This window comes from Oncorhynchus gorbuscha, linkage group LG14 (genome assembly GCF_021184085.1).
Source record: "Oncorhynchus gorbuscha isolate QuinsamMale2020 ecotype Even-year linkage group LG14, OgorEven_v1.0, whole genome shotgun sequence".
NCBI classification, from domain to species: domain Eukaryota; kingdom Metazoa; phylum Chordata; class Actinopteri; order Salmoniformes; family Salmonidae; genus Oncorhynchus; species Oncorhynchus gorbuscha.
Genome location: NC_060186.1, coordinates 9,015,417 through 9,039,626, shown reverse-complemented (window position 1 = coordinate 9,039,626; position 24,210 = coordinate 9,015,417). Strand labels below are relative to the sequence as shown.

At 48.0% G+C, this 24,210-nt stretch overlaps 1 protein-coding gene across 2 annotated transcripts in view; it reads right to left on the bottom strand.

Moving 5' to 3' along the window:
- LOC123995782 (4-galactosyl-N-acetylglucosaminide 3-alpha-L-fucosyltransferase 9-like) overlaps window positions 1-23,755 on the bottom strand; it is a 34,035-nt gene extending 10,280 nt beyond the window's left edge. The window contains exons 1-2 of one of the 2 annotated variants that reach the window (XM_046299456.1): window positions 23,693-23,755; window positions 23,296-23,343 (exon numbers count right to left, since the gene is read on the bottom strand). In XM_046299456.1, the coding sequence (XP_046155412.1) occupies window positions 23,296-23,322 (27 nt within the window). In that variant the 5' untranslated portion in view covers window positions 23,323-23,343; window positions 23,693-23,755. Of the gene's footprint in view, window positions 1-21,512; window positions 21,794-23,295; window positions 23,344-23,692 lie in introns of those variants that run through there. The other variant, XM_046299457.1, reaches the window with a different exon arrangement.
- Between the last annotated feature and the right edge of the window lie 455 nt (window positions 23,756-24,210).

Below are 24,210 nucleotides of genomic sequence, written 5' to 3'. Positions count from 1 at the left end.
CTCGTCCGGGATATGTCATAACTGACACCCATGCTGCTCATGTAGATTGTTGTAGTGGTATAGTTCAGTGTTGAGCGTCATAGCTGAAGTAGCATTAGTGTTTGCTATTTTCTTTGGCACTTGTGAAGTAGTGTAAAATGACTACTTTTGATTTGAGATCCTTTTTGGATAACCCTTCGTGGGAGGTTTTTGACAAATGTCGTAGAGTTGATTTAATGACCTTGGCTGACCATTATTCAGTATCGATTCCGCAGAGTTTAGTTAAGGCGGAGGTTAAACGGCTAGTATTAAATGTATTGTTGGAAGAGCAGGTGCTTGTGTTACCGCTGTCTGAGCCTACTACCCCTGTAGGGGATGTTGCTGCTCCTGTGAGCCCATTGGTGTCTGATAATGAGGGAGAGGCAGCCACATTGTCCCGTTTTGATCCACTCTCCCAACTGTCAAATGGTGATGCCAGGAGGGATGTCCGTTTAGCACAGTTCCAACTGGAGGTGGAAGAGAGAGCCCAAATTAGGCAAGAGACTCTCCAGTTGGAGATGTGTAAAATAGAGGCAGGAAAAGAACGAGAACAACGGCATTTGGAGATGTGTAAAATTGAGGCAGACAGAGAACAAAGGCAGTTGGAGTTCAAAATGCGCCAGATGGAACTGGAGGCAGAGACAGCAAGGCTAGCCTCCGGTCCTACTGTGCCTGTTTGTGAGCCGTCCTCACCTGCTGTGTCCTCAAACACGTTTGACATTAGTAGGCAGATTGCCTTAGTACCTTTGTTCAGAGAGTCAGAGGTTGACTCCTATTTTTGTGTATTTGAGCGTATAGCCGTAGCATTGAAATGGCCTGAAGAGGTATGGTGCCTATTACTTCAATGTAAATTAACTGGTAAAGCCCAAGAGGTTTTGTCAGCGTTACCTCTGGAGGACAGTTTGAATTACGAAGTGGTCAAAGCTACTGTTCTTCGTACCTATGAGCTTGTGCCTGAGGCATACCGACAGAGATTTAGGTCTCATAGAAAGTCTTCTAGTAAGACTTATGTGGAATTTGCTAGAGACAAGGGAAATCTGTTTGATAAATGGCATGCTGCTAGTAAGGTAACTGATTTCAACTCTCTCCGGGAGTTAATCTTGTTGGAAGAGTTTAAAAATTGCTTGCCCGAACGCATTGTAGTTTACCTAAACGAACAGAAAGTATCCTCCCTGGCAGAAGCGTCTGTGTTGGCAGACGAGTTTGTGTTGACGCACAAGAGTGTGTTTTCGGCTCAAACCGAGAGTAGAGCCACTGAGTTTCCTACCTTTAGCCCTAGTCGGCCAGCAGTAGTATATCAAGCACGCCAGAAGAATGAGCGTCCCTGTTTCTATTGTCATAAAGTAGGACATATGATTAATGATTGCTTCCTGCTTAAACGCAAACAAGGGATGCCTCTTCGTGCCAAGCCACCAACAGGTGTTGCTCTAATTCGTACGGTTAAGAGGTCGGCAACAAAACAGGTGCCTCAGGGTAACTGTAGTTTGAAAGTCTCAGTCCCCGACCGCCGTTATGAACCATTCATTTTCGAGGGGTTTGTGTCCCTAACGAATGACGAAGCGTCTCAACGACCGGTTAAAATCCTTAGAGATACTGGTGCGGCGCAGTCGTTTATATTGTCTGATGTGTTCCCCTTATCTGACGATACATACTGTGGTTCCAGTGTGTTAGTGCAGGGTATTGAAATGGGTTTTGTCCCAGTACCATTGCACTTTGTAAATGTACACTCTGAGTTAATCAGTGGAATATTCAGAGTGGGGGTACGTCCTATGTTGCCAGTGAAAGGTGTGACCTTTATAATGGGTAACGATATTGCCGGAGGAAAGGTAGTACCCGTATTGGATAAAAGTGACCACTCTCTCTCTAATGAGCTGGCATAGAGTTATCCACATGTGTTCCCCGCTTGTGCGGTCACTCGTGCTCAGGCACTACAAGAGGGTGACGTGATAGATTTGTCGAACACTGTTCTGTTCAAAGAGGTTGATCAAGAAGATGGATTGTGTGATACCTCTGAGAAGCTGATCACCTCTGACAAACAGCCCAGGAAAGAATCAAAGAACGTTGAACTTATTGCTGATGCAATACAGTTACCAGTCACTCGTGAGCAGCTGATTGCTAACCAAAAGGTTGACAACAAACTTGCTAAATGTTTTTCTAGTGTTGTCTCATTGGAAGATGTGAAGAAGAAGAACGTGGTTTACTTCATTGATGGTAATCTCCTCATGCGTAAATGGAAATCCCATGTTGACGCGGATGGAGATTGGAATGCTGTTTACCAAATATTGATTCCTACAGCCTTTCGACAAAATGTGTTATCCCTTGCTCATGATCACCAGTGGTCCGGTCATTTAGGAATCACAAAAACTTATGATCGGATCCTTCGACATTTCTTTTGGCCGGGTTTAAAACAAGATGTGGCTCAGTTCTGTCGGACATGTCACACATGTCAGATAACAGGAAAACCAAAACAGGTTATTCCTCCCGCTCCTCTTTGTCCCATACCTGTCATAGGTGAACCATTCGAGCATGTGGTGGTTGATTGTGTCGGACCGTTACCGAAGACAAAATCGGGTAACCAGTTTTTGTTAAGATAATGTGTTGGCAGATGCTTTGTCTCGTGTGTGAAAATGATTTCTGTATGTTTTGCAAGGTTGTTGCTTTGTTGTGAGTATTCACTGAAATACTGTAGTCGCAACCCCTAGGGTTGCTCTTTTAAGGGTGGGAGTGTTACGGATACAGTTATCCTGTGTGTGTGTGTATCCTGTGTGTGTGTTTCTTTTCTCTCCTTCTCCCCTCACAGGTGATAATCATCACTCCCCAATCAGGCAACAATCAAAAGACACACCTCCTCCTACTTCCTGACCTATCACAGTTCCTTCCCCATGGTTTAAAAACCCCATCATTTGTTTGATCTTTAGCTCAGCTCAATCTCTAGCTCAATCTCTCTGTAAATGCCATGTCTGTAGGTCTCTGTGTTTCACTCTCGCTTTGTGTCTTAACCTCTCTTTTGTTTAAAGCACCTCCATAGCACTTTGTCATCACCTGTGAGTATTGTTTTTAGTTATGGTGTTTGTTTGTTTGCTGGTGGGAAAAGGGGAAACTAAGACAAGTCGCCCATGGACATACACTACCCGTAGGTGAACTTTGTTAAATACACTAGGTAGAACTGGGCGGACCACCCACTGTATTTTTGGTTAGTTAGTTGTTGTTAAAGTAGGCTAGTCTAGCTTAGGGGTGTGTTTTTGTATATTTATTGTTTCTTTCCTTGGGTCCAGCTCAGCCCCTTTTCCTGCTCCCCCCATTACCGCGTGTTTATAAATAAACCTGGAGTTTGACGGTAGATTTCTGTTGTCGTGGTTATTTCGTGCACACTTCTACTTTGTCACAATAATAATTTGCATGAGTTATGTTACGGGTCTCATTACCATCCCCCCTAGACTGTCGGGCCAAAAGGGATTCGTAACAGCTAGCCAGCTATTGTCGTTCTTTTGACGCAACGTAACGTAATCAACACTGCTAGCTAGCCAGCTAGCCCCCGAATAGCAGCACTGTAGAAACTATTACACTCAACGGAACGACTTGATTAGTGTAGTGTCAACAACGCAGCCACTGCCAGCTAGCCTACAAAGTCAACAACGCAGCCACTACCGGCTAGCCTACTTCAGCAGTATTGTATCATTTTAATCATTTTAGTCAATAAGATTCTTGCTACGTAAGCTTAACTTTCTGAACATTCGAGACGTGTAGTCCACTTGTCATTCTAATCTCCTTTGCATTAGTGTAGCCTCTTCTGTAGCCTGTCAACTATGTGTCTGTCTATCCCTGTTCTCTCCTCTCTGCACAGACCATACAAACGCTCCACACCGCGTGGCCGCGGCCACCCTAATCTGGTGGTCCCAGCGCGCACGACCCACGTGGAGTTCCAGGTCTCCGGTAGCCTCTGGAACTGCCGATCTGCGGCCAACAAGGCAGAGTTCATCTCAGCCTATGCCTCCCTCCAGTCCCTCGACTTCTTGGCACTGACGGAAACATGGATCACCACAGATAACACTGCTACTCCGACTGCTCTCTCTTCGTCCGCCCACGTGTTCTCGCACACCCCGAGAGCTTCTGGTCAGCGGGGTGGTGGCACCGGGATCCTCATCTCTCCCAAGTGGTCATTCTCTCTTTCTCCCCTTACCCATCTGTCTATCGCCTCCTTTGAATTAAATGCTGTCACAGTTACCAGCCCTTTCAAGCTTAACATCCTTATCATTTATCGCCCTCCAGGTTCCCTCGGAGAGTTCATCAATGAGCTTGATGCCTTGATAAGCTCCTTTCCTGAGGACGGCTCACTTCTCACAGTTCTGGGCGACTTTAACCTCCCCACGTCTACCTTTGACTCATTCCTCTCTGCCTCCTTCTTTCCACTCCTCTCCTCTTTTGACCTCACCCTCTCACCTTCCCCCCCTACTCACAAGGCAGGCAATACGCTCGACCTCATCTTTACTAGATGCTGTTCTTCCACTAACCTCATTGCAACTCCCCTCCAAGTCTCCGACCACTACCTTGTATCCTTTTCCCTCTCGCTCTCATCCAACACTTCCCACACTGCCCCTACTCGGATGGTATCGCGCCGTCCCAACCTCCGCTCTCTCTCCCCCGCTACTCTCTCCTCTTCCATCCTATCATCTCTTCCCTCTGCTCAAACCTGCTCCAACCTTCTCCAACCTATCTCCTGATTCTGCCTCCTCAACCCTCCTCTCCTCCCTTTCTGCATCCTTTGACTCTCTATGTCCCCTATCCTCCAGGCCGGCTCGGTCCTCCCCTCCCGCTCCGTGGCTCCACGACTCATTGCGAGCTCACAGAACAGGGCTCCGGGCAGCCGAGCGGAAATGGAGGAAAACTCGCCTTCCTGCTGACCTGGCATCCTTTCACTCCCTCCTCTCTACATTTTCCTCCTCTGTCTCTACTGCTAAAGCCACTTTCTACCACTCTAAATTCCAAGCATCTGCCTCTAACCCTAGGAAGCTCTTTGCCACCTTCTCCTCCCTCCTGAATCCTCCTCCCCCTCCACCCCCTCCTCCCTCTCTGCAGATGACTTCGTCAACCATTTTGAAAAGAAGGTCGACGACATCCGATCCTCGTTTTCTAAGTCAAACGACACCGCTGGTTATGCTCACACTGCCCTACCCTGTGCTCTGACCTCTTTCTCCCCTCTCTCTCCAGATGAAATCTCGCGTCTTGTGACGGCCGGCCGCCCAACAACCTGCCAGCTTGACCCTATCCCCTCCTCTCTTCTCCAGACCACTTCCGGAGACCTTCTCCCTTACCTCACCTCGCTCATCAACTCATCCCTGACCGCTGGCTACGTCCCTTCCGTCTTCAAGAGAGCGAGAGTTGCACCCCTTCTGAAAAAACTTACACTCGATCCCTCCGATGTCAACAACTACAGACCAGTATCCCTTCTTTCTTTTCTCTCCAAAACTCTTGAACGTGCCGTCCTTGGCCAGCTCTCCCGCTATCTCTCTCAGAATGACCTTCTTGATCCAAATCAGTCAGGTTTCAAGACTAGTCATTCAACTGAGACTGCTCTTCTCTGTATCACGGAGGCGCTCCGCACTGCTAAAGCTAACTCTCTCTCCTCTGCTCTCATCCTTCTAGACCTATCGGCTGCCTTCGATACTGTTAACCATCAGATCCTCCTCTCCACCCTCTCCGAGTTGGGCATCTCCGGCGCGGCCCACGCTTGCATTGCGTCCTACCTGACAGGTCGCTCCTACCAGGTGGCGTGGCGAGAATCTGTCTCCTCACCACGCGCTCTCACCACTGGTGTCCCCCAGGGCTCTGTTCTAGGCCCTCTCCTATTCTCGCTATACACCAAGTCACTTGGCTCTGTCATAACCTCACATGGTCTCTCCTATCATTGCTATGCAGACGACACACAATTAATCTTCTCCTTTCCCCCTTCTGATGACCAGGTGGCGAATCGCATCTCTGCATGTCTGGCAGACATATCAGTGTGGATGACGGATCACCACCTCAAGCTGAACCTCGGCAACACGGAGCTGCTCTTCCTCCCGGGGAAGGACTGCCCGTTCCATGATCTCACCATCACGGTTGACAACTCCATTGTGTCCTCCTCCCAGAGCGCTAAGAACCTTGGCGTGATCCTGGACAACACCCTGTCGTTCTCAACTAACATCAAGGCGGTGGCCCGTTCCTGTAGGTTCATGCTCTACAACATCCGCAGAGTACGACCCTGCCTCGCACAGGAAGCGGCGCAGGTCCTAATCCAGGCACTTGTCATCTCCCGTCTGGGTTACTGCAACTCGCTGTTGGCTGGGCTCCCTGCCTGTGCCATTAAACCCCTACAACTCATCCAGAACGCCGCAGCCCATCTGGTGTTCAACCTTCCCAAGTTCTCTCACGTCACCCCGCTCCTCCGCTCTCTCCACTGGCTTCCAGTTGAAGCTCGCATCCGCTACAAGACCATGGTGCTTGCCTACGGAGCTGTGAGGGGAACGGCACCTCAGTACCTCCAGGCTCTGATCAGGCCCCACACCCAAACAAGGGCACTGCGTTCATCCACCTCTGGCCTGCTCGCCTCCCTACCACCGAGGAAGTACAGTTCCCGCTCAGCCCAGTCAAAACTGTTCGCTGCTCTGGCACCCCAATGGTGGAACAAACTCCCTCACGACGCCAGGACAGCGGAGTCAATCACCACCTTCCGGAGACACCTGAAACCCCACCTCTTTAAGGAATACCTAGGATAGGATAAAGTAATCCTTCTCACCCCCCTTAAAAGATTTAGATGCACTATTGTAAAGTGGCTGTTCCACTGGATGTCATAAGGTGAATGCACCAATTTGTAAGTCGCTCTGGATAAGAGCGTCTGCTAAATGACTTAAATGTAATGTAAATGTAAACTCTTGGGATCCAGATCTCAACTCCCCTTCTACCCATTTTGTAAGAAGAAACAAAAGTGTTCCTAAATCCCATTTACTTGAGTTTCTCGTGTTCAGGTGGATAAGTGAGTTTCCTGCCAGAATAGTATGTCAACTCTCTCCCGTTTCATCTTTACTATTACCTTACTTCTCTTGATGTCACTCCCCAGTCTGTTTACATTGAGACTGATGACCTTACTTCTCTTGATGTCACTCCCCAGTCCGTTTACATAGACTTATGACCTTACTTCTCTTGATGTCACTCCCCAGTCCATTTACATAGAGACTTATTACCTTACTTCTCTTGATGTCACTCCCCAGTCTGTTTACATAGAGACTGATGACCTTACTTCTCTTGATGTCACTCCCCGTCCGTTTACATAGACTTATGACCTTACTTCTCTTGATGTCACTCCCCAGTCCATTTACATAGAGACTTATTACCTTACTTCTCTTGATGTCACTCCCCAGTCTGTTTACATAGAGACTGATGACCTTACTTCTCTTGATGTCACTCCCCAGTCTGTTTACATTGAGACTTATTACCTTACTTCTCTTGATGTCACTCCCCAGTCCGTTTACATTGAGACTTATTACCTTACTTCTCTTGATGTCACTCCCCAGTCCGTTTACATTGAGACTTATTACCTTACTTCTCTTGATGTCACTCCCCAGTCCGTTTACATTGAGACTTATGACATTAAATTACTGATGATGCATTGATATAAATAAAAACCCTGTACAACATGTCTGCCTGCTTATAATGAACGAAAAATCAAGAATAATAAAGTAAACCAAAGTGGGAAAATACTAGTATTTGGACTCCCATGTCAGAGGACTGTCTCTTGCCTCTTGGGTTTGAGGGGATGAACCTGTCCGCAGGATGGGCCCCTCGCTCAGATATGAAAATGCGTGACGTAGTCACAGACAAGACCTGGTGGAACTGAAAATAATAAGGGCACCTATTGCTTCGATTATACACATTGGTTAATTACAAGTGAAAACTACATCGGTCATGCGTGCATATCATGAATCCTCCCCTTGATACGCCCTTCTGTCGCCCTGTTGTCAATGTGTCATTAATCCTTAGCTAATGTATATGTTATTAACGTGACACTACTTAGTGTGTAGGTAAACAACACATGCTTTTAGCTACTCACCCTTGTTCAGCATTGGGGGAAAATAGGGTATATATTTGACCTATTGTAATGTCAACCGTAACAACCCAAAGTCCTAACAGCTTGCGGTAACTATTAATTCTGTTAAATCCGATTCAGTGTCTTGCATCTTCCCGTCGACAACGATCCATGGGAGAGCCTGCTCGAGTCGATTCCAGGTCACTGTCGTCTTCAAGTATGTCCTTGAATAGACCCTCCACGAAGTTGGGCATAGAGTCTTTTTCTGCACCCTCTACTACGTTTATAAAGTCTAATGTTGTTTCGACGTGAGAAACCTTCGTGTTCTGTCACTTTTGCCTGTAGTGCGTGTTGGCTTTTCAGTGACTGTTCAAGTATTTCCTTGACTACGGAGTTCCATGTGTCTGTTCTGCGTCCCCCATTCTTGTAGATATGCTGTGAAGTTCTAATTTGTTTTCTTCCAGGTTCTGGTTAATGTCCTTCTTGAACTCATTTAGTTATTTTCTTACATCTTCTTGAAGTTCCTCTCGTAGGCCTGTGGGCGCCTCGCACAATTCCACCATTACCTCACGTAATGAGGGTCCTTTTGCTGCTGCGCTCTTTCTTTGCGCTAGCATTAGTCATTTCGGGTTCATCGACGATTATATCTTGTGCTGTCTTGTTATGGGCTGTTGTTGTAGCTCCGCGACCTTTTCCTATTTTCACCTTTTCCATTTTGCATATAAGTTATTATAATGCTCAGAGTAAATACTTTAATTTAGGGGGGGGATTCCCCACCTGATGTGCAGTACGAAAAACTAGGCAGCCATTTCCTAAGTTGCGTCACCGGAAGCACCCATCATGAAGTGCTTCGAAAGACTAATCAAGGACCATATCACCTCCACCCTACCTGACATTCAAGACCCACTCCAATTTGCTTACCACCCCAATAGGTCCACAGACGAAATCACACTACACACTGCCCTAAAGCATCTGGACAAGAGTAATACCTATGTCAGAAAGCTGTTCATCGACTACAGCCTGGGACTCGACCACGCCCTGTGCAACTGGTTCTTGGACTTCCTGACGGGCCACCCCGCTGATCCTCAACACTGCGGCCTCACAAGGGTGCGTTCGCAGCCCTCTCCTGTACTCCCTGTTCATCCATGACTGCGTGGACATGCACGCCTCCAACTCAATCATCAAGTTTGCAGACGACACTACAGTGGAAGGCTTGATTACCAACAGCGACGAGACGGCAGGGAGGAGGTGGGGGCCCTCGGAGTGTGGTGTCAGGAAAATAACCTCACACTCAATGTCAACAAAACAAAAGAGATGATCGTGGACTTCAGGAAACAGCAGAGGGAGCAGCCCCCTATCCACATCGACGGGACAGTAGTGGAGAAGGTGCAAAGTTTTAAGTTCCTGGTGTACACATCACAGACAAACTGAAAAGGTCCACCCACACAGCCTCAGGAGGCTAAAGAAATTTGGCTTGTCACCAAAAACACACAAACCTTTATAGATGCACAATTAATTGAGCGCATTCTGTCGGGCTGTATCACCGCCTGGTACGGCAACTGCTCCGCCCACAACCGTAAGGCTCTCCAGAGGGTAGTGAGGTCTGCACAACACATCACCGGTGGTAAACTACCTGCCCTCCAGGACACCTACAGCACCCGATGTCACAGGAAGGCCAAAAAGATCATCAAGGACAACAACCACCCGAGCCACTGCTCGTATGTATCAAATGTATCAACCCATGGATTTGGAGTCACACACAAAATTAAAGTGGAAAACCACACTACAGGCTGATCCAACTTTGATGTAATGTCCTTAAAACAAGTCAAAATTAGGCTCAGTAGTGTGTGTGGCCTCCACGTGCCGGTATGACCTCCCTACAATGCCTGGGCATGCTCCTGATGAGGTGGCGGATGGTCTCCTGAGGGATCTCCTCCCAGACCTGGACTAAAGCATCTGCCAACTCCCGGACAGTTTGTGGTGCAATGGTGGTGGATGGAGCGAGACATGATGTCCCAGATGTGCTCAATTGGATTCAGGTCTGGGGAACGGGCGGGCCAGTCCATAGCATCAATGCCTTCCTCTTGCAGGAACTGCTGACACACTCCAGCCACATGAGGTCCAGCATTGTCTTGCATTAAGAGGAACCCAGGGCCAACCGCACCAGCATATGGTCTCACAAGGGGTCTGAAGATCTCATCTCGGTACCTAATGGCAGTCAGGCTACCTCTGGCGAGCACATGGAGGGCTGTGCGGCCCCCCAAGGAAATGCCACCCCACACCATGACTGACCCACCGCCAAACCGGTCATGCTGGAGGATGTTACAGGCAGCAGAACGTTCTCCACGGCATCTCCAGACTGTCACGTCTGTCACGTGCTCAGTGTGAACCTGCTTTGATCTGTGAAGAGCACAGGGCGCCAGTGGCGAATTTGCCAATCTTGGTGTTCTCTGGCAAATGAAAAACGTCCTGCACGGTGTTGGGCTGTATGCACAACCCCCACCTGTGGACGTCAGGCCCTCATACCACCCTCATGGAGTCTGTTTCTGACCGTTTGAGCAGACACATGCACATTTGTGGCCTGCTGGAGGTCATTTTGCAGGGCTCTGGCAGTGCTCCTCCTGCTCCTCATTGCACAAAGGTGGAGGTAGCAGTCCTGCTGCCAGGTTGTTGCCCTCCTACGGCCTCCTCCACATCTCCTGATGTACTGGCCTGTCTCCTGGTAGCGCCTCCATGCTCTGGACACTACGCTGACAGACACAGCAAACCTTCTTGCCACAGCTCGCATTGATGTGCCATCCTGGATGAGCTGCACTACCTGAGCCACTTGTGTGGGTTGTAGACTCCGTCTCATGCTACCACTAGAGTGAAAGCACCGTCAGCATTCAAAAGTGACCAAAACATCAGCCAGGAAGCATAGGAACTGAGAAGTGGTCTGCAGAACCACTCCTTTATTGGGGGTGTCTTGCTAATTGCCTATAATTTCCACCTGTTGTCTATTCCATTTGCACAACAGCATGTGAAATTTATTGTCAATCAGTGTTGCTTCCTAAGTGGACAGTTTGATTTTACAGAAGTGTGATTGACTTGGAGTTACATTGTGTTGTTTAAGTGTTCCCTTTATTTTTTTGAGCAGTGTAATTAAAAATTGGATGTAATAAATTTATCACTAGCCACTTTAAACAATGCCACTTTATATAATGTTTACATGCCATACATTACTCATCTCATACAGTGGGGAGAAGAAGTATTTGATACACTGCCGATTTTGCAGATTTTCCTACTTACAAAGCATGTCGAGGTCTGTCATTTTTATCATAGGTACACTTCAACTGTGAGAGACGGAATCTAAAACAAAAATCCAGAAAATCATATGATTTTTAAGTAATTCATTTTATTGCATGACATAAGTATTTGATACATCAGAAAAGCAGAACTTAATATTTGGTACAGAAACCTTTGTTTGCAATTACAGAGATCATATGTTTCCTGTAGTTCTTGACCAGGTTTGCACACACTGCAGCAGGGATTTTGGCCCACTCCTCCATACAGACCTTCTCCAGATCCTTCAGGTTTCAGGGCTGTCGCTGGGCAATACGGACTTTCCGCTCCCTCCAAAGATTTTCTATTGGGTTCAGGTCTGGAAACTTGCTAGGCCACTCCAGGAGGCCACTCCACGACCCATCTTCAATGCTCTTATTGAGGGAAGGAGGTTGTTGGCCAAGATCTCGCGATACATGGCCCCATCCATCCTCCCCTCAATACGGTGCAGTCGTCCTGCCCCCTTTGCAGAAAAGCATCCCCAAAGAATGATGTTTCCACCTCCATGCTTCACAGTTGGGATAGTGTTCTTGGGATTGTTCTCATCCTTCGGCTTCCTCCAAACACGGCGAGTTGAGTTTAGACCAAAAAGCTCTATTTTTGTCTCATCAGACCACATGACCTACTCCCATTCCTCCTCTGGATCACCAGATGGTCATTGGCAAACTTCAGACGGGCCTGGACATGCGCTGGCTTGAGCAGGGGGACCTTACGTGCGCTGCAGGATTTTAATCCATGACGGCGTAGTGTGTTACTGATGGTTTTCTTTGAGACTGTGGTCCCAGCTCTCTTCAGGTCATTGACCAGGTCCTGCCGTGTAGTTCTGGGCTGATCCATCACCTTCCTCATGATCACGGATGCCCCACGAGGTGAGATCTTGCATGGAGCCCAAGAATGAGGGTGATTGACCGTCATCTTGAACTTCTTCCATTTTCTAATAATTGTTACCTTCTCACCAAGCTGCTTGCCTATTTTCCTGTATCCCATCCCAGCCTTGTGCAGGTCTACAATTGTATCCCTGATGTCCTTACACAGCTCTCTAGTCTTGGCCATTGTGGAGAGGTTGGAGTCTGTTTGAATGTGTGGACAGGTGTCTTTTATATGTCACGCCTTGGTCTTAGTATTTTGTGTTTTCGTTAATTATTTGGTCAGGCCAGGGTGTGACATGGATTTATATGTTGTGGTTCGTATTGGGGTTTTTGTATTATTGGGATTACGGCTGAGTAGGGGTGTTGCATAGGCTTGGCTGCCTGAGGCGGTTCTCAATCAGAGTCAGGTGATTCTCGTTGTCTCTGATTGGGAACCATATTTAGGTAGCCTGGGTTTTGCTGTGTATTTCGTGGGTGATTGTTCCTGTCTCTGTGTAGTGTTCACCAGATAGGCTGTAAAGGTTTCACGTTCCGTTTGTTGTTTTGTATTTTGCATAGTTATTTTCATGTATCGTCATTTCATTCATTAAAGAACATGAGTAACAACCACGCTGCATTTCGGTCCGACTCTCATTCAACAAACGAAGAACGACGTTACAGAATCACCCACCACACACGGACCGAGTGGCATGGTAACAGGCAGCGGCAGCAGGAGCAGCAAAAGGAGGATGAATTATTCGGAGAATGGACATGGGAAGACGTGTTGGATGGTAAAGGTTGTTACACTTGGGAGGAGATACTGGCCGGAAGAGATCGCCTCCCATGGTAACAGGTGGAGGCACTAAGGAGAGCAGAGGCAGCCGGAGATAGGAGCCGACGATACGACGGAACAGCCCGAAAGGCAGCCCAAAATTTTTTTTTTTTGGGGGGGCATAAAGAGAGTATGGCTATGCCAGGTAGAAGACCTGCGCAAACTCCCTGTGCTTACCGGTGGGCTAGAGAGACCGGGCAGACACTGTGTTATGCTATAGAGCGCACAGTGTTTCCAGTGCGGGTGCATAGCCCGGTACGGCACATACCAGCCCTTCGTATTGGCCGGGCTAGAATGGGCATCGAGCCAGGTAAAGTTGGGCAGGCTCGGTGCTCAAGAGCTCCAGTGCGCCTGCACGGTCCGGTCTATTAGAGCCAACTCTCCTTGCTTATCGTGAGGAGCCAAGGAGGAGACCAGAACCAGAGCCGGTGTTAGAGGTGAGCGAAGCAGAGACTGTGAAGGAGTTAATGGGGAAAGTGGAGGAGAGATTAATGAGGGAGTTGCTAGCATGGTGCTATAGGTACGATATTCGTCCGACGGAGCGTGTTGGGGATTTAATGGCACCTGGGTCAGCGCTCCATACTCGTCCTGAGGTGCGTGTTAGTCGGCTGGTGAAAAATGTGCCAGCCTCACGCACCAGGCCTCCTGTGTACCTACCTAGCCTTGCATGTCCTGTGCCAGTCCTGCTCTCAGGCTCTCCAGTACACCTTCACGGTCCAGTCCATCCTGTGCCACCTCCACACACCAGTCCTCCGGTAGCAGCTCCCGCACCAGGCTTCCTGTGCGTGTCCTCGATCCTGTAGCACCAGTTCCAGCACCATGCACCAGGCCTTCTGTGCGCCTCGCCTATTCAGCACAGCCAGAGCCTTCCTTCCCTCCTGCGCTGTCGGAGTCTCCCGCCTGTTCAGCGCTATCGGAGCCTTTCTCCTCTCCTGCGCTACCGGAGTTTCCTGTCTGTTCAGCGCTATCAGAGCCTTCCTTCCCTCCTGCGCTGTCGGAGTATCCCGCCTGTTCAGCGCTGTCGGAGCCTTTCTCCTCTCCTGCGCTACCGGAGTCTCCTGTCTGTTCAGCACTATCAGAGCCTTCCTTCCCTCCTGCGCTGTCGGAGTATCCCGCCTGTTCAGCGCTGTCGGAGCCTTTCTCCTCTCCTGCGCTACCGGAGTCTCCTGTCTGTTCAGCGCTATCAGAGCCTTCCTGCCCTCCTGCGCTGTCGGAGTATCCCGCCTGTTTAGCGCTGTCGGAGCCTTTCTCCTCTCCTGCGCTACCGGAGTCTCCTGTCTGTTCAGCGCTATCAGAGCCTTCCTTCCCTCCTGCACTGTCGGAGTCTCCCGCCTGTTCAGCGCTGTCGGAGCCTTTCTCCTCTCCTGCGCTACCGGAGTCTCCTGTCTGTTCAGCACTATCAGAGCCTTCCTTCCCTCCTGCGCTGTCGGAGTATCCCGCCTGTTCAGCGCTGTCGGAGCCTTTCTACTCTCCTGCGCTACCGGAGTCTCCTGTCTGTTCAGCGCTATCAGAGCCTTCCCTCCTGCGCTGTCAGAGTATCCCGCCTGTTCAGCGCTATCAGAGCCTTCCTCCTCTACAGCGCTGCCGGAGCCTCCTGCCTGTTCGGAGCAGCCTGAGCTGCCAGTCTGCAGGGAGCTGTCAGCCTGCAAGGTGCTGTCAGTCTGCATGAAGCAGCCAGAGCTGCCAGTCTGCAGGGTGCTGTCAGCCTGCATGGAGAAGTCAGAGCTGTCAGTCTGCATAAAGCAGCCAGAGCTGTCAGCCTGCATGGAGCAGTCAAAGCTGTCAGTCTGTTCGAAGCAGCCAGAGCTGTCAGTCTGCATGAACCAGCCAGAGCTGCCAGTCTGCAAGGAGCTGTCAGTCTGTAAGGAGCTGTCAGCCTGCATGGAGCTGCCAGAGCTGTCAGTCTGCAAGGAGCTGTCAGTCTGCATAGAGCAGCTAGATCCGCCCGTCAGCCATGATCTTCTAGATCTGCCAGTCAACCAGATTCTTCCAGATCTGCCAGTCAACCAGATTCTTCCAGATCTGCCAGTCAACCAGATTCTTCCAGATCTGCCAGTCAACCAGTCTCTTCCAGATCTGCCAGTCAACCAGTCTCTTCCAGATCTGCCAGTCAACCAGTCTCTTCCAGATCTGCCAGTCAACCAGTCTCTTCCAGATCTGCTAGTCAACCAGAATCTTCCAGATCCGCCAGCCAGCCAGGATCTACCGGAGCCTACTACCTGCCTGAGCTTCATCTCAGTACTGGGCTTCCTCTCAGTACTGGGCTTCCTCTCAGTACTGGGCTTCCTCTCAGTACTGGGCTTTCCCTCAGTCCCGAGCTGCCCCTCAGTCCCGAACTTCCCCTCAGTCCCGAGCTGCCTCAGTCCCGAGCTGCCCCTCAGTCCCGAGCTGCCCCTCAGTCCCGAGCTGCCCCTCAGTCCCGAGCTGCCCCTCAGTCACGAGCTGTCCCTCAGTCCCGAGCTGTCCCTCAGTCACGAGCTGCTCCTCAGTTCTGTGGGGTTCTGGGTGAGGACTATTAGGCCATGGTCGGCGGCGAGGGTGGATTATCCCAGGACGCGAAGGGGAGGAACTAGGACATTAATGGAGTGGGGTCTACGTCCCGAGCCGTAACCGCCACCATGGACAGACGCCCACCCGGACCCTCCCTATGGTTTTGAGGTGCGTCCGGGAGTCCGCACCTTAGGGGAGGGGGGGGGGGGGTTTCTGTCACGCCTTGGTCTTAGTATTTTTGTGTTTTCATTAATTATTTGGTCAGTCCAGGGTGTGACATGGGTTTATGTTGTTGTATTTCGTATTGGGGTTTTTGTATTATTGGGATTGCGGCTGAGTAGGGGTGTTGTATGGGCTTGGCTGCCTGAGGCGGTTCTCAATCAAAGTCAGGTGATTCTCGTTGTCTCTGCTTGGGAACCGTATTTAGGTAGCCTGGGTTTTGCTGTGTATTTCGTGGGTGATTGTTCCTGTCTCTGTGTAGTGTTCACCAGATAGGCTGTAATAGGTTTCATGAGGATCCGGTTCCGGTTGGAGCGAGTGGTCGCATCTGCACGTCGCTCCAACGGGTAGTATAACTTTTTCATTATATTTCATTATATCACAACGGTTTGATTTGTCTTATCTTAGCAATTTCTTCTCAGCTAGCTACATAGCCGTCTTTGTATCAAAGATAATTGCGTAATTATCGTATTTCGCCGTCCTAACGTAGTCTTCACTAGCCAGCTAGCTAACGTCCACTGATTAGCTGCACTGGAGAAACTGTTACACTCAACTGAACGACTTGATTAGTTTAGTGTTAGCTAGCTACATAGCTGTCTTTGCTGTCTTCGTATCATCGTATCATCGTATCCAAGATAATTGTGTTGTTTAGGTTTAGAGTGTGTAGTCTTAGAGTGATTATCTTAATTTACCGAGGTTAGCTAGCCAGCTATTTGTCGTCCTTAACGTAGGTGACTCTGCTAGCTAGCCAACAGCTAGCCAACGCTAGCCAACGTCTTCTGTATAGAACTCAACTACCCGGTCGCATTCACAGGTTGTATCACATTTTCACTTCATTTTCATTACAGTACAACGGTTTGATTTGTTTGATCGTAGCTAGCTACTTAGCTAGCTACATAGCCGTCTTTGTATCAAAGATAATTGTGTAGTCTAGAGCGATTTTCTAGGTTCGCTAGCCATCTATTGTCGTTCTTTTAACGCAACGTAACGTAAACAACACTGCTAGCTAGCCTGCTAGCCCCGAATAGCAACACTGCAGAAACTATTACACTCAACGGAACGACTTGATTAGTGTAGTGTCAACAACGCAGCCACTGCCAGCTAGCCTACTTCAGCAGTACTGTATCATTTTAATCATTTTAGTCAATAAGATTCTTGCTACGTAGCTTAACTTTCTGAACATTCGAGACGTGTAGTCCACTTGTCATTCCAATCTCCTTTGCATTAGCGTAGCCTCTTCTGTAGCCTGTCAACTATGTGTCGGTTTATCCCTGTTCTCTCCTCTCTGCACAGACCACACAAACGCTCCTCACCGCGTGGCCGCGGCCACCCTACTTTGGTGGTCCCAGCGCGCACGACCCACGTGGAGTTCCAGGTCTCCGGTAGCCTCTGGAACTGCCAATCTGCGGTCAACAAGGCAGAGTTCATCTCAGCCTATGCCTCCCTCCAGTCCCTCGACTTCTTGGCCCTGACGGAAACATGGATCACCACAGACAACACTGCTACTCCTACTGCTCTCTCTTCGTCCGCCCACGTGTTCTCGCACACCCCGAGAGCGTCTGGTCAGCGGGGTGGTGGCACCGGGATCCTCATCTCTCCCAAGTGGTCATTCTCTCTTTCTCCCCTTACCCATCTGTCTATCGCCTCCTTTGAATTCCATGCTGTCACAGTTACTAGCCCTTTCAAGCTTAACATCCTTATCATTTATCGCCCTCCAGGTTCCCTCGGAGAGTTCATCAATGAGCTTGATGCCTTGATAAGCTCCTTTCCTGAGGACGGCTCACCTCTCACAGTTCTGGGCGACTTTAACCTCCCCACGTCTACCTTTGACTCTTTCCTCTCTGCCTCCTTCTTTCCACTCCTCTCCTCTTTTGACCTCACCCTCTCACCTTCCCCCTACTCACAAGGCAGGCAATACGCTCGACCTCATCTTTACTAGATGCTGTTCTTCCACTAACCTCATTGCAACTCCCTCCAAGTCTCCGACCACTGCCTTGTATCCTTTTCCCTCTCGCTCTCATCCAACACCTCCCACACTGCCCCTACTCGGATGGTATCGCGCCGTCCCAACCTTCGCTCTCTCTCCCCCGCTACTCTCTCCTCTTCCATCCTATCATCTCTTCCCTCCGCTCAAACCTTCTCCCACCTATCTCCTGATTCTGCCTCCTCAACCCTCCTCTCCTCCCCCCTCTGCATCCCTTGACTCTCTATGTCCCCTATCCTCCAGGCCGGCTCGGTCCTCCCCTCCCGCTCCGTGGCTCGATGACTCATTGCGAGCTCACAGAACAGGGCTCCGGGCAGCCGAGCGGAAATGGAGGAAAACTCGCCTCCCTGCGGACCTGGCATCCTTTCACTCCCTCCTCTCTACATTTTCCTCCTCTGTCTCTGCTGCTAAAGCCACTTTCTACCACGCTAAATTCCAAGCTGCTGCCTCTAACCCTAGGAAGCTCTTTGCCACCTTCTCCTCTCTCCTGAATCCTCCGCCCCCTCCCCCCTCCTCCCTCTCTGCAGATGACTTCGTCAACCATTTTGAAAAGAAGGTCGACGACATCCGATCCTCGTTTGCTAAGTCAAACGACACTGCTGGTTCTGCTCACACTGCCCTACCCTGTGCTCTGACCTCTTTCTCCCCTCTCTCTCCAGATGAAATCTCGCGTCTTGTGACGGCCGGCCGCCCAACAACCTGCCCGCTTGACCCTATCCCCTCCTCTCTTCTCCAGACCATTTCCGGAGACCTTCTCCCTTACCTCACCTCGCTCATCAACTCATCCCTGACCGTTGGCTACGTCCCTTCCGTCTTCAAGAGAGCGAGAGTTGCACCCCTTCTGAAAAAACCTACACTCGATCCCTCCGATGTCAACAATTACAGACCAGTATCCCTTCTTTCTTTTCTCTCCAAAACTCTTGAACGTGCCGTCCTTGGCCAGCTCTCCCGCTATCTCTCTCTGAATGACCTTCTTGATCCAAATCAGTCAGGTTTCAAGACTAGTCATTCAACTGAGACTGCTCTCCTCTGTATCACGGAGGCGCTCCGCACTGCTAAAGCTAACTCTCTCTCCTCTGCTCTCATCCTTCTAGATCTATCGGCTGCCTTCGATACTGTGAACCATCAGATCCTCCTCTCCACCCTCTCCGAGTTGGGCATCTCCGGCGCGGCCCACGCTTGGATTGCGTCCTACCTGACAGGTCGCTCCTACCAGGTGGCGTGGCGAGAATCTGTCTCCTCACCACGCGCTCTCACCACTGGTGTCCCCCAGGGCTCTGTTCTTGGCCCTCTCCTATTCTCGCTATACACCAAGTCACTTGGCTCTGTCATAACCTCACATGGTCTCTCTTATCATTGCTATGCAGACGACACACAATTAATCTTCTCCTTTCCCCCTTCTGATGACCAGGTGGCGAATCGCATCTCTGCATGTCTGGCAGACATATCAGTGTGGATGACGGATCACCACCTCAAGCTGAACCTCGGCAAGACGGAGCTGCTCTTCCTCCCGGGGAAGGACTGCCCGTTCCATGATCTCGCCATCACGGTTGACAACTCCATTGTGTCCTCCTCCCAGAGCGCCAAGAACCTTGGCGTGATCCTGGACAACACCCTGTCGTTCTCAACTAACATCAAGGCGGTGGCCCGTTCCTGTAGGTTCATGCTCTACAACATCCGCAGAGTACGACCCTGCCTCACACAGGAAGCGGCGCAGGTCCTAATCCAGGCACTTGTCATCTCCCGTCTGGATTACTGCAACTCGCTGTTGGCTGGGCTCCCTGCCTGTGCCATTAAACCCCTTCAACTCATCCAGAACGCCGCAGCCCGTCTGGTGTTCAACCTTCCCAAGTTCTCTCACGTCACCCCGCTCCTCCGTTCTCTCCACTGGCTTCCAGTTGAAGCTCGCATCCGCTACAAGACCATGGTGCTTGCCTACGGAGCTGTGAGGGGAACGGCACCTCAGTACCTCCAGGCTCTGATCAGGCCCTACACCCAAACAAGGGCACTGCGTTCATCCACCTCTGGCCTGCTCGCCTCCCTACCACTGAGGAAGTACAGCTCCCGCTCAGCCCAGTCAAAACTGTTCGCTGCCCTGGCCCCCCCAATGGTGGAACAAACTCCCTCATGACGCCAGGACAGCGGAGTCAATCACCACCTTCCGGAGACACCTGAAACCCCACCTCTTTAAGGAATACCTAGGATAGGTTAAGTAATCCCTCTCACCCCACCCCCCCTAAGTTTTAGATGCACTATTGTTAAGTGACTGTCCCACTGGATGTCATAAGGTGAATGCACCAATTTGTAAGTCGCTCTGGATAAGAGCGTCTGCTAAATGACTTAAATGTAAATGTAAATGTAATGTTCCGTTTGTTGTTTTTGTATTTATTAGTTATTTCATGTATCGTTCCGTTTTTTCATTCATTAAAGACATGAGTAACCACCACGCTGCATTTCGGTCCGACTCTTTTTCTACAAACAAAGAACGACGTTACATTATACAGGCAACGAGTTCAAACAGATGCAGTTAATACAGGTAATGAGTGGAGAACAGGAGAGCTTCTTAAAAAAACTAACAGGTCTGTGAGAGCCGGAAATCTTACTGGTTGGTAGGTGATCAAATACTTATGTCATGCAATAAAATAAAAAATTAATTACTTAAAAATCATACAATGTGATTTTCTTAGATTCCGTCTCTCACAGTTGAAGTGTACCTAGTGGCTAGTGATACATTTATTACATCTTGGCCATAGTGGAGTGTGAATGTTTGAGGTTGTGGACAGGTGTCTTTTATACCGATAACAAGTTCAAACAGGTGCCATTAATAGGAAACGAGTGGAGGACAGAGGAGCCTCTTAAAGAAGAAGTTACAGGTCTGTGAGAGCCAGAAATCTTGCTTGTTTGTAAGTGACCAAATACTTATTTTCCACCATAATTTGCAAATAAATTCATTAAAAATCCTACAATGTGATTTTCTGGATTTTTTTTCTCATTTTGTCTGTCATAGTTGAAGTGTACCTATGATGAAAATTACAGGCCTCTCTCATCTTTTTAAGTGGGAGAACTTGCACAATTGGTGGCTGCCTAAATACTTTTTTGCCCCACTGTACATCTGCTAACCATGTGTATGTGACAAATAAAATTTGATTTGAGGCGCAGGTGTGTGTAACGATGGTGACAGTAATGTGTAAACTGGCGACAACGAGCGCCAGAGAAGAGAAGAGAAGAGGAGCAGGAGGAGACGTGACATTACTCCCTCCCTAACGCGCGACTCCTGCTGGAGTGTTCTACAAGTGTATTTTCCATGGTTTATTTTTTTAACAAATATTTTATAACATCACCCCTCTTTTTGAACAAAGTACTCTTGTCCTACCCTGTGAATACGCCAAGTGCACGTTCAGCAATATGTCTCAAACGATGACCAACAACGCCTTGGACAAGACCAAACGATACAACCATGTTAGAACTCATATCCGTCCAATTCTACCAATCATTAACTAGGACTCATGCCTATTCCTTAGTCTTATCACAAAAATATCTCTGGTCATTTATTAAACTATATCATAATATGGCAAAGTTGTCTTTAATCAACAATTACTAAAATAAAATAAAAAATTAACATAAGAAATAGTTGATCAATTTACAATTCTCTTATTTAGAGTAACAGTTATACATAACCAGTCAAACATTGTCACTACTTTTAGTAGTTCCTCCTCCGAGCCAAGTTCTCAAACTTACCTTGGTATCCACAATGCCAGGAGAAGATGAAGTATTGTATCACACTGTCTACGTATACCATCCAGGTGTAGAGATCAGTGAGTGACTGAGTAACGCAGCAAAACACCTTGTGCCGAGCTACTCTCAGAGACGGCAGGTTAGGTAAAAAGGTGTGGCTGATATTTATGTTTCCTCTTCACCTGGTTTTCTGATGCAGGCAGGAAGTTTATCAAAGTATGACTTTTATCATAGTTATTTAGACCTAACTCCACATTCAGAATGTGAACTTGGAGCATAGTTTATTCTCTAATGATTTCTAATCATTTTTTGTTATCGTTGAAAGCTGTCAGAGACTATGTATATAATACAAGAGGGAGCAGTTAAATGGTTGGTCCACACCCCCTCGACAATGAGTAGCCTACAGTACGTAGTGTTTGCATCAACACCATCAACAGGTCATTTTACCTGACAAATAGAGCCCTCAACAGTTTTGTGCCAGCATCAATAACACATAGAGCCCTCAACAGTTTTGTGCCAGCATCAATAACACATAGAGCCCTCAACAGTTTTGTGCCAGCATCAATAACACATAGAGCCCTCAACAGTTTTGTGCCAGCATCAATAACACATAGAGCCCTCAACAGTTTTGTGCCAGCATCAATAACACATAGAGCCCTCAACAGTTTTGTGCCAGCATCAATAACACATAGAACCCTCAACAGTTTTGTGCCAGCATCAATAACACATAGAGCCCTCAACAGTTTTGTGCCAGCATCAATAACACATAGAGCCCTCAACAGTTTTGTGCCAGCATCAATAACACATAGAGCCCTCAACAGTTTTGTGCCAGCATCAATAACAAATAGAGCCCTCAACAGTTTTGTGCCAGCATCAATAACACATAGAGCCCTCAACAGTTTTGTGCCAGCATCAATAACAAATAGAGCCCTCAACAGTTTTGTGCCAGCATCAATAACACATAGAGCCCTCAACAGTTTTGTGCCAGCATCAATAACACATAGAGCCCTCAACAGTTTTGTGCCAGCATCAATAACACATAGAGCCCTCAACAGTTTTGTGCCAGCATCAATAACACATAGAGCCCTCAACAGTTTTGTGCCAGCATCAATAACACATAGAGCCCTCAACAGTTTTGTGCCAGCATCAATAACACATAGAACCCTCAACAGTTTTGTGCCAGCATCAATAACACATAGAGCCCTCAACAGTTTTGTGCCAGCATCAATAACACATAGAGCCCTCAACAGTTTTGTGCCAGCATCAATAACACATAGAGCCCTCAACAGTTTTGTGCCAGCATCAATAACAAATAGAGCCCTCAACAGTTTTGTGCCAGCATCAATAACACATAGAGCCCTCAACAGTTTTGTGCCAGCATCAATAACAAATAGAGCCCTCAACAGTTTTGTGCCAGCATCAATAACACATAGAGCCCTCAACAGTTTTGTGCCAGCATCATTACAACTTTAACTTATTTGGTCCGGAACAGTATCTTTCATGTAGTGTCTTTTTCTGCTGTTATTTGTTGTACTGTAAGTTATTACCCCTGTTGTATTCCAAGTTTATCATTTTGAGTTGTATATCATTTCTATGCCAATTGTATGGACGTATCAAAGTAACTTTCTAGTTCACTTTCCATTTGAAAAACAACCTATGCTAATTTTACACACCATCAACGCCATGGTCATAACCGTATGGTTAAAACTGGTTTGATGAGATCTTAACCTGACATAACAAGAAGAAGAAAAGTATTTTTTAAATGTTTATTTCCAAGTGACCTTACCTGTTTCAATTTGTCTGACTCATCCATGGTTATGCCCACTAAGAGAACCTGATTTTAGAAGATCAAAAATACAAAGCAATAAATGATAAGAATGAACTATTTTAATCACTTTAAAAAAATATATATTTTGAGATTGTGTAACAAAAGAGCATTCCCACTGAGCACACTGGTAAAATCAACATTGTTTCCACGTCATTTCAATGAATAGATGTAAAATTGAAATATTTGCCCAGTGGGTTAGTCTTTTATTCTCTAAACTAGTTCCACCAAGTATGTTAAAAAAACAACACTGAAACTGAACATAACAACATCACATATTCTGTAATTTACTATATTTGAAAACCAATATAGAATATAATTTGTCTATCACCATAATGAAATGAATAATTTTCTCTACCTTAAAAAAAGCTTGAGTTCTTCAAGTGACAATGACAATGAGTGAGTGGTGAGGGAATGCGTGTTGGACGGTTGTTTGATAAAGCAGTAGGTCACAAAATGTCTCTCCCACTTTTTGGTAAAATTCTGTGTCATGCAGGTGAAAGAGGACCCAAAAGCGACTTAACAGAAACAGAGTTTATTTAAGTCCAAACAGGGAATAACAGAAATCCTCTAGACTTGTAGAGGGGAAATAACTGGAGAAGCGGCCACAGACTGCAGGTCGCTTCGGGTAGGCGCAGGCCGTAGTCGACAGAGACACCTGCTCACACGCAGCATCTGATGAAGGCAAAAAAACACGACAGGACAGGGCGATACACAATCACAGCAAAAACACGACAGGACAGGGCGAAACGCAATCACAGCATGGTGAATACAATACAAGGAACCGACGGGACAGGAACGGATCACAAAGGAATAAATAGGGACTCTAATCAGGGGAAAGGATCGGGAACAGGTGTGGGAAGACTAAATGATGAT